Consider the following 10,140-nt stretch of genomic DNA (forward strand, 5'->3'; position numbering starts at 1 on the left):
ACAGTGGCTGACACAGAACGAACCACACGCGTTTCTTGTTGGATCCCTTTAATGCAACAAGCATCCTTCAGAAACCCACAGCTCGGTCATCATCGGGTCTGAATACACAGTATTCATAACTCACACGTTCCAACAGTGTTCCTTCTGGCAGCGGGAGAGGACCCAGATGTGGAGCGAATGTCTTCCAACAGTCACCCCCGTGATAAGAGCAGTGAGACAGTGTGGCCTAGGGGTACAGGACAATTGGGTTTTGCTAGTCCAGTTTCCCTGGGTCCTGGCTGCTTTGTCTCTGTGAATGCTGTTTACTTCAGAGAGCTGGTCCCAGCCTTCAGGAAAGCTGTGGACCATCGGCAGACTTAGCCTGGCACTCCAGCCCCTCTGTCTGACCCGGGAGGACTTGCTCTGGAGAGGCAGTGCTGCAGGAACGTACTCAGAGTTCAACAAGAGGCCTCCTTCCAGCTGGCTCTGCTTTGCCCTGGGACTGGAGATCTCGCTGGGTGAGGGGGGCAGCGGGAAGTCTTCCCCACCCCTGCATTTCCTGGCTGTCAGTGCAAATCTTTCTTGAGGAGCAGTTCCCAGCTAACTGCATACTGTAAGCAAGGCCTGTGCAGCCTGGCTGTTCACAGACCAGCAGGCAGTGCTGAGCTGGGCTGACACCTAAGGGGGATCTTCCCTCCTGACAAGGGCCAGAGCCGAGCTGACCTCCCTGACCCTATTTCAATAGGGGAAGGCCTGGGGACTCCATCCCTGACCTCAGGGAAGTCTCGTGGCCAATTAGTCCCATCATTAGGGAGACAATGGTATCAGATGCATCTCCAGCTAGGGGATGTTTACAGTGATTTGCTGGTGATCAGCTTCCCTGTTGTGGGAAAGCAGTAAATCCTGCCCTGGGGCTTCCCTTTCTCCAGGGCACTAGGTCAGGGGCATCATTAGGTGCTAACAAAGGTGCTAACGAGCAGTTGGTGCAATAAAAGATATTACCATAATAACCTTGCCTCTCCAGCTCCCTGAACAGCCTGGCCAAAGCCACCCCCTCCAACTGCCCTGCTTTCTGCCTTCTCCAGTTTGCCCACTGCCCTGAACATCTGTGGCAGTGGGAGAGCAGAACGCTCTCATGCTGGCGCTGCCTCTCCCCGCTCTGGGCCTGGCCTGGCCTGGCCTGGTGCTGCAGGGTTGAGGCTGCCGGAGGGCTGCGCCTGGTGTTGCCCTGTGCTAGTGCAGTACAAAACGAAGCCCTTGCTCCCCTGCACAGGGAGCCTGGGGGGTACAAGGTGTGATGGAGGATGCAGCTCCCTTGTCTTTTCCTGCCAGGCAGGTGACCCACATGATACCTCTGTGCCTGGAACAGCCAGTGGCCCTGTGTCGCAGATCGGTAACAGCGCTGAAGTGCCTACGGCGTGGTGCTGGGAGGGAACAGGCAGGGCTAATTAGTGGGTGTCTCCATGGGGCAGCTCTGACCTGAGGGCTCCCCTTCGCTTTCTCTGCGATGCTGCTTCCAGCTGGGCTCCAGTGCGGTGGGAGGAGAGTGCTGTACCCTCGGGCTCCTAGGAGCAGCAGTGCCTCCCTAGCCTCTTACAGGGATCCCGTGGTGCGATGCTCTGGCCTGGCCCCTGGCCAGCAACTATGTCTGACCCACTCAAGTGCCTGCTGCTCCGAGCCCCTTCCCCTGGCCAGAGGTGGCAGGGGTCATGCTCTAGGCCTGGGGAGGGAGCAGTGTGTGGGAGAGGGGCTGGAGCAGCCTGCCAGCCTATAGGCGGCACCGGTGCTGCTTCCAGCGCCGCACAGCCAGCTGCAGGGCTCGGTTCCTCCTGTGCCAGTCGTAGGCCTTGTTCACCACCAGGCGGCCCTGGTGCATGGTCCCACTGACGACGTAGACACCCGCCTGCGTCCCCCGCATGATGTTGTGCACGCACGTGGCATCCAGGTCCAGCCACTGCTGCAGCTTGGGGTAGGTGTCAGCCCACAGCAGGGGGCCGTGCTTCAGCATCTCCACCCTGGTGTCCAGGCTGAAGCTGGCCAGGGTGGACGTCGCGTTCCTCCGGGAGATGCGGATTTTTGCAGCTGGTGGAGCAGGAGACAGACACATGGAGATGTCCTACTGGGGTCCCTCCTGCGGCCAAAAAGCCAGCTCCAGGCTTCCCCTCCCTGCCCAATCAGCGTGACTGCACAGAACTTGGGAACTTCCTGAGCAGACCCGCGTGTTCCCTGGAGCTGATCCTGGCTCTGCCCTTTGCTGGAGCAGGGAGAGCAAAGGGGGTGCTAGGATCACTTGAAGCAGCTGGGTGAGGGCCCCCCACAGCCCTGCCCTGAGCTCCAGCTCCACCTCTGCTCCAGAGACCCAGGCAGTGGCAGGACAGCTCAGCACTGGTGCTGTGGGGGATGGCGTGGCTGACAGCTCTGGACAGCCCTCTGCTCCCAGCCCTCCGCTCGAGCAAGGACAGTGAGCTTCCCGGCGTGATGTGGATGGGAGTCATGACAGCCACTGGGCTGACCCCGCTGGGTGCTGCCCGCCATGGAGACGCTCGTGCTGCTTGGTTCCCCTCCACCCCACCATCCCCTGGGTCTCTGCAGCTCCCCAAGCTGGCTGGGGGAGAAGCGCGGTACTCACTGAAGTCGCTGGCGCAGAAGCCCTCCAGGACCTCCCTGGTGGTGCCGGCCTCCTGGAGCTCGCAGTCATTGCAGCTGGCTCGTGGTACAGCTGTAAGAGAAGGCATCAGAGACTTCCTTGTGCACGACTAGCCCACTACCCTAGGGGTGTAGGAAGGACAGCCCGGGCAGCTTCTGCCTCTCCCTTGGCTGTCCCCTCTCTGCTTTGCTTGTGCTCAGCTGGGCTGTTTCCTCCAGCTCTTTGCCTCCTGACTGGTGTCGGGTGAGAGCTGGAGCCCGGGCTGGACTGGGTCTCTGCCCCTGGAAACGTGGGTTAGCTGGGCTCGGTCCTCCACAAACACCCAAGCATTGGGTGTGGCAAGGCCAGCACCAGGGCTGTACAGGTGGAAGGGCAGTTAGCTCAGAGCAGCACAGCGGAGCTGGCTTTGCCTCGGAGCTGCTACTCCACCGCTATCTGAGAAGCCCCCAGGAGTCCTGGGCAGGTCAGGCCCGCAGGGAGGAATCTTAGATGAACTCTGTGGCTGTTTCTGCTCTCTGGGACGTGGGGGGTTTTAACCTTGGAAATAGTGTTGCCCCCGTGGCAGGATGCTACTCAATGCCCCGGACAGCAGGGTGGGTCAGGAGGCGCCTTACCTCTCCGGCTGGCAGCCGTCTCTTCGGGGGTGACGGCTGCGATGCACAGGTTGTGATCCGCGGGGAACTTGGCGCAGTTCAGGATTTCAGGCCAGGGGTAGCCGTAGCACTCCATGATGGGGGCGCAGCTGCTCCGCACGGCCTCGCACAGGCTGCGGCACGGGTAGATGAAGCTGGAGAGAGTCGGTGGGATTGAGGTGAGCCTTTCCCCGTAGCCTTCCAGAGCCTGCTCAAGGGCCCACGCTCCCTATCCATTGCCCTGCACCTTTCTCAGCCCAGGCCTCATTTGTCCCTATATGCTAGATGGGGACCACACTCTGCTGGCTCTGACCTGGACCCTGTGCCCTCCAGGTTGGGAACCAAATGGAGCCTTGTATCTGGGGAGCCCCCTGCTACACCAGCCTGTCAGACAGCCCTCGCTGCAGGGACAAGGGAGAGCAGTGGGAGCAAAGTGCCTGAGCCCAGGGAAGGTCTGGGAGCTGCCTCCTTCCCACGCCTCCCCGACGGGCAGCGCAGGTGGCTGCAGGATACAGAGGGGTTCGTGGCTCCGGGGCGGGTAGGGGAATGTCTGGGGAGGGGAAGCTGCTTGCGTGCCCCAGGGCAGAAAGCAGCATGGGGTGAGCCTGGGGGTACAGAGGGTCTGGGGCAGGGAAGCGGGGCAGTTGTGGGGTCCGTGTGAGGCTGCTGGCGTGCACAGTGTGGCCTGAGGTGGAGGCGGGAGCTGGCAGGAAAAGCCCCATGCCAGGTGGGTGCACAGCAAGAGGATGGAGATGCCAGGCAGCCGCAGGCACCTTCCGCCCCCTTGGCAAGACGGTGGCACCTTACCTGTCCAGGCAGACGGGGGCGAGGAGCGAGCAGAGCAGGATCCGGGCGTCCGGGTGGCACTCCCTGGCCAGCAGAGGCAGCCAGCTGGAGGCCTGCTGAGTGGCCTCGGCCACAGTCTCGTGCTCCAGCAGGTTGGGCAGCCTCATGTCGGTGTAGCCCAGGCCGTAGCACAGGGCCATGCTCTTGGGGACGGGCACGCACTGCGAGGACCTGGGCAGGGCGCTCCCCTGGGCGGCCAGGCGGCCCCTGCCCAGCAGCCCCAGCAGCAGGGCCAGCAGCCACGGCCGCGCCAGCACCCAGCCCCTGCCACTCTTTGCACCCATCTCTGGTGGGAGGCAGGCAGCAGATGTGCCGCTGCCCTCAGCCCCTGGCTTTTATAGCCCGGGAGTCCCTGTGCTAATCCAGTCTGGCTGGGGCAGCCCTCTCTGGGGGAGACAATGCTGCCCTTCTGCTTGCCAATTGCCCTGATTGTTCCCGTTTCCTGGGGGGCTTGGCTTGGACCAGAAGGTGCTGCTTGGCCCCTGGCCCTGATTGACTCTCTGCTTGACAGGTCTCCGAGGCCCACCCCTGCTCCCGCCTCCCGGATTAGTCGTTGTTGTTGCTGTGTAAACCCTGATGCTTCCCGCTCCTTTGTTTTTGCAGAGGAGCAATCAAGTGTCGCCCGAAGTCAATTAGGAGCCATTTGCTTAGCTGCAGCCATTGTTAAGGGCAGCAGGCTGGGCGCCCAGCCAGCACTTAACCACTGCAGGGAGCTTCCCACTGGCTGGCCAGGTGGCTGGCATCTCGCGGCCCATGGCAGGGCACGGGCGGGGAGCCCTGCTGCGGGGCTTGGGGCTCGGCGCTCCCATCTGGCCTGCAGTTCAGATGCCCAGGCAGTTGTATCACTGTCCGCCTCGCCTGTCCTGCTGGTCACTGTGGGGTGCGTGCCTCGGGGACCCCTCTGTCCGAGACGCCGTGGCTGCAGCTGGAGCCGGCTGCCTGGGAAGCAGGTGGCTGTCTTGGGCCTGGCTCTGACCCCTGCAGAGGTTCTGGGTCGCAGCCACAGAGCAGGAGCTGGGAGCGCTCCCGCAGCAGCTCTTGTCCTCACCCTCAACTATCTGGGGCTGTTTGCACTTAGGCGGCACGTCCCATGGGCCCCCCGTGTCCTGTGGCCACCGCTGTGTGCTCCAGGCACCGTTCAGCCAGAACTCCCCCAGCCACGTGGGCACAGGGAGATGGTTTTGCTTTCAAAATGCCAGGCCCTCTTGGCAGTAGCTGCCTGTGCCCGGCTTTGTGCTGCTGACCAGGGCCAGGTGAAGTGAGGTTCCTGCAGGGTCCAGGGCAAAGCCGGCCCTGAGCACTGTGCAGCTCTCACGGCCTCCGGCCGACCCTCAAATTCAAACCCACATCCATGGTGTCCTGAGCCGAGAGCTTCTCGCTGTGGGTGCTGAGCAAGCCCAGTGGCCGGCTGCTCTGGGCCCTGGGGTGCAGGGCCTGTGCCAGGCCATGTGTGGCCATCTGCCACACACTGAATTCCTGTCCTGAGGGCAGGGGAGGTCGACATGTTTGAAAGGCTTGCTAGCGCAAGTGCCTCGTGTTTGCCCCTCCAGTGTAGCTGCCTCCCACCAGCCAGGCCCGGGCTCCCCACGCCCTGGGGAAGCTCTGGGATTTTCCAACCAGCTCCCCTCCTCTCTGCAGAAATTCCCGACTTCCTGACCGAGGAGGAGTGCAAGCTGATCATCCACCTGGCCCAGCTGAAGGGGCTGCAGAAGAGCCAGATCCTGCCCACCGAAGACTACGAGGAGGCCATGGAGATGATTGAGATCAGCCAGATGGACATCTTCAACCTGTTGGACCACAACCAGGATGGGCAGCTGCAGCTTAAGGAGGTAGAGACGAGGGAAAGGGGGCCGGGGCAGGACCACTCTGTGCCCCCGGGTGACCTGTGGCCTGTTGCTGCAGGTGCTGACGCACACCCGCCTGGGGAGCGGCCGGTGGATGACCCCCGAGAGCGTCCGGGAGATGTACGCTGCAGTCAAGGCAGATCCTGATGGCAATGGTGAGTGCAGCCCTGGGGCAACCCCCCACCCTGTGTGCTGGAGCCCCCGTGGCGTGGATGCATGGATGGGCCTTGCTTGCATCTGCTCTGCAGCAGGTTTCCTGCCCTGGCCCCCACCCCACGGAGAAGAGGTGGTCAGAGCCCATGCCACATCCTGTCTGCAGAGCCCTTGGCACGCCCTAGTCCCCGCAGCGCGTGCTCTCCGTGCCAGCTGCACGGTGGCTGTGGAACTGGCCCTGGGGTGGCTGAGCCGGGGAGGCCTGTGGGTCTGTTCACGGGGGAGCTGGAGTCCCAGGGCAGGTGGCACTGTGGAGGCCTGGGCGCTGCGTGAGATGCCAGGGTACATGGGCAGGTCACTTTGCCCTTCTCCCTCCCTGCCCACCCCACCAAAGGGTGCGAGCGTTCCCAGAGCCCCCCTCCCCCTGGCCTCCTGTTGGCCTGGCCCCCCTCCAATTAGAGCGCTCTCAATGGAGCGCCTCTCCATTTCCTGGTCAAATCAAGTGCACGCACAGGCTGGGCGCGCTCACTTCCAGTCGCCTGGCACGCTGAGCCACGCCGGGACCAGGGAGCCGCCCCCGCGCTGGCCCCGTGCCCTTGTGGCTCGTGACCTCCTTGGCAGGCCGTGGGCGGAGGAGCTAGCTGTCTGCAGCTTCCCTGCTGTGAGCGCTCAGGGAGGGGAAGCCTGGGGGCCAGCTCCTGTGCCCTGCTCTGCGCCACTGGCAGGGCCTCACTTCCAGGCCGCTGCTTCCCTCCATTGTTGCCCACAGCAGGGGCAGGCTGGGTCAGCCCCGGATGTGGCACTGTGTCGTGGGCGGCGGGAAGGGGAAGGGCAGCGGGGAGAGGATGTATGCAGGCAGCTGGAAGTGGAGGCAGCCAGCAGTCTGGCTGTGCCCACACCGGGGGGAGCTATCCCCAGCTGACCCTGTGACCAGGCACCCCTTTGGGCAAGGGGCACCGAGGCCCTGGAAGCACCGGCTGGGGGCTGCAATCTTCCCTGTGCTTCACTGCGCGGGCTGGCTTCATTGTCCGGCTTCCTCTGGAGAAGCAAAGCCCTGCCCTGCCCTAGCACGCTCCTATCCGGATGGAACGTTGCCTGCAGGACGCACCTCCCTGCACAACACGGGCGCGTGCCATCATCTCCACGTCATGCCCATCGCGTGCACCCCTCAGTCAGGCACACACAGCTGTGGGCACTCGCAAGGGTTTGCCCTTTCCTAGGACAAAGCCCAGGCACAGGTCGTGTGCACAGCTCAGAGCTGGCTGGCGCCCCTCTCTCCTGCAGGCGTGCTGAGCTTGGAGGAGTTCAAACAGCTTAACATCCGTGACTTCCACAAGTACATGGGGAGCCGGACTGTGAAGATGAGCGAGCTGGTGCGGAACAGCCAGCACACATGGCTGTACCAAGGCGAGGGTGCCCACCACGTCATGAGGGCCATACGACAAAGGTTCGGGGTCCAGCAGCCCAGGTCCAGGGGCAGGGGTGGAGGCGGCGTCCACACACACTCACAGCAGAGCTGTCTGCCCACACACAGCCCTGCTGGGATGGCCACAGCCTGCCTTGTTAGTGTTCACCCCGCTGGAAGGAGAGGAGCCCAGTTTCCCATTAGGACTCTAATTCATCCGGCAACGCGGCTCACGCTGTGCAGAGTCAAGCCTGCAGCACATCCTGCTTCCGGGGCAGCCCTGCAAAGACTCCATGGAGCCTGGAGGGGGTGGGGGGGTAATTAATTAGAAGTGACAGGAAGACTGATTGGGGGAGAGCAGCAACTTTCCCCTTATGGGGCTGCCACCAATTACGGGGCTGATTGCATGTCTCACCTGAGTCCCAATTAGGCAGAACCAAGGCATTAAGAAGGGGGATTCCTCCCCAGTCACTGATGCCAGAGCTACATCTGACACCCCACCAGGGGAGGGCTGAGCCTGCTGTCTTCATCCAGGTTGCGAACCAGGGTTGTACAAGCACTGTCAATGTGCATGGTCCCAGGGCCTGTGCTCCTTGTCTCCTGGAGCCCCTGTCACAGGCCTCCCTCTCCACCTGCCCTCAGGGACACAGTCTCCCAGGCAGGGCCATCCCCATACAGGCTTGGGACTGCCGTACATGTCATGGGTAGTCCTGGGGACCTGGACTCGGGGGTAGGCTCCTGGGCTGCAGAGCTGGCAGCCTCTCCCTCAGTGCTGCTCCTGCCTCACCTGCTCTGCCTCTTGCCCCCAGGGTGATGCGCCTGACACGCCTGCCCCCAGAGATCGTGGAGCACAGCGAACCGCTGCAGGTGGTGCGGTACGACCAGGGAGGGCACTACCATGCCCACATGGACAGCGGGCCCGTGTTCCCCGAGACCGCCTGCAGCCACACCAAGCTGGTGGCCAACGAGAGTGCTCCCTTCGAGACCTCATGCCGGTGAGCGGGGCTGGAGGGGAGGGGGCTCGGGCCAGGAGCAGGGTCTGTGTAGTTGTCAGATGCTGGGGGCCTTGTATGTGTGGCTGGTCTGACTGTGACCTCGGGAGCCAGCTCAGGAGGGTGCAGGAGAGGGGGAAGCCCAGGGAGAAGCAGGGGGCTGACCCTGGCAGAGGCAAGCACTGGGCACCTCCTTGCCAGAGTGTTTCTGCCCACCTCTGCTCCCCAGACAGCAACCCGGCCCAGCCCACGGGTGGTGCCGGGAGCCTGGTGTCCGAGCTGCAGGCTGCGCCCCTCAGCCATGCTTTCTCGCAGCTATGTGACGGTGCTGTTCTACCTGAACAACGTGACCGGGGGCGGTGAGACAGTCTTCCCCATTGCTGACAACAGAACCTACGAGGAGATGGTAATGCAGCCACCTCTGGCCCCCATGCTGTGAACGGGAGCCCCTCGTGCCCAGGGCAAGGCAGGGTCTGGATCTTGGGTTCCTTACGCCCGCCCTTGCAACACGGTCACACCCTGGGCCCTTACATTTCATAGTCCAATAGTGCCCACATCCGGGAAGGCGCAGAGCATGGTTCTCAGGGGTTGAGGTGCTGCCCTGCTGGCCACAGATGGTGGGGAGGCATGGAGCATCTAGGGGCAGCAGCTGAAATCGGAGGTGCAGGGAAGCCCCACGAGCGAGACGGGGCTGTTCTTGGGGCGTGCCAGGGCTGCTCTCTTGCGGGCTGGGCCAGGGGCGCAGGGGTGTCGCGTGCTCAGCACTCCGGCACACTGCCGTTGTGTGCGTCTCAGTCTCTGATCCAGAACGACGTTGACCTGCGAGACACCCGGAAGAACTGCGACAAGGGCAACCTGCGCGTGAAGCCTCGGCAGGGCACGGCTGTCTTCTGGTACAACTACCTGTCGGACGGGGAAGGTACTGCCTGCCACGGGGCGCGGGGATCGGGCTCTGCTGCCTCCCGGCCACTGGTGCGGGCATCGCACGCCCGAGGGAGACGGGGCCCTCCAGCCTCGAGCTGGAATCGCTTCCTGCCGTCCCCACCGTGGGCTGTGGGACCCCTGCCCCTGTCCCTGGGGGCTGCAGGGCCGGTGCACGGGAACAGACCCGCAGTGGCTTGCGAGAGGCTGGGCCCTGTCCTTGTCAGGTGCAGGCAGCGAGGCTCCGGCTGTCCTGCCCCGCTCTGCGCGGCAGGTGGCACCTGGCTTCCCCAGACACCCCTGCACGCTGCGACCCGGCGCGGCCAGCCCGGGGGGCAGCGGGGAAGCCCGAGGGAGGGAGGAGCTGCCCGGCCTTGCGGTGCTGGGCTGTGCCGCCTGCCCCGGCACAGCGCGCTGCTGTTGCCCCGCAGGCTGGGTGGGCGAGCTGGACGAGTACGCGTTGCACGGAGGCTGCCTGGTCACGCAGGGCACCAAGTGGGTGGCCAACAACTGGATCAACGTGGACCCCAACCGGCGGCGCCAGCTGCAGTTCCAGCAGGAGGTGGCTCGCTACACGGGCGAGGACGTGGACGCGGGAGCAGGCGAGGGTGCAGCAGGCCAGAGCGAGCGGGTGGTGGACACGCCGGACAGCGACAAGCACGCCGAACTCTAGGGACTCCTTGGCCTGCCGGGTCCCGGTCCCGGCTGGGTCGGCGCTTTC

General features: G+C 63.7%; 2 protein-coding genes across 2 annotated transcripts; one reads left to right on the forward strand and one right to left on the reverse strand.

Moving 5' to 3' along the window:
* Positions 1-6: 6 nt before the first annotated feature.
* Positions 7-5,421, reverse strand: LOC102384582 (secreted frizzled-related protein 5-like). The gene is made up of 4 exons (XM_006019643.3): positions 4,066-5,421; positions 3,241-3,413; positions 2,609-2,698; positions 7-2,061 (listed from the first exon to the last, which is right to left on the reverse strand). Exons 1-4 carry the CDS (start codon positions 4,386-4,388, stop codon positions 1,748-1,750), a joined length of 900 nt encoding a protein of 299 aa, XP_006019705.1. The 5' UTR covers positions 4,389-5,421; the 3' UTR covers positions 7-1,747.
* A 61-nt stretch (positions 5,422-5,482) lies between these two features.
* On the forward strand, positions 5,483-10,132 carry P4HTM (prolyl 4-hydroxylase, transmembrane). The gene is made up of 7 exons (XM_025199052.1): positions 5,483-5,933; positions 6,007-6,103; positions 7,386-7,548; positions 8,316-8,501; positions 8,814-8,904; positions 9,294-9,417; positions 9,851-10,132. The coding sequence occupies exons 1-7, from the start codon at positions 5,607-5,609 to the stop codon at positions 10,090-10,092; spliced, it is 1,230 nt and encodes a 409-aa protein (XP_025054837.1). The 5' UTR covers positions 5,483-5,606; the 3' UTR covers positions 10,093-10,132.
* The last annotated feature ends 8 nt before the right edge of the window (positions 10,133-10,140 follow it).

Source organism: Alligator sinensis, unplaced genomic scaffold, assembly GCF_000455745.1.
Source record: "Alligator sinensis unplaced genomic scaffold, ASM45574v1 scaffold469_1, whole genome shotgun sequence".
Classification (NCBI taxonomy): Eukaryota; Metazoa; Chordata; order Crocodylia; family Alligatoridae; genus Alligator; species Alligator sinensis.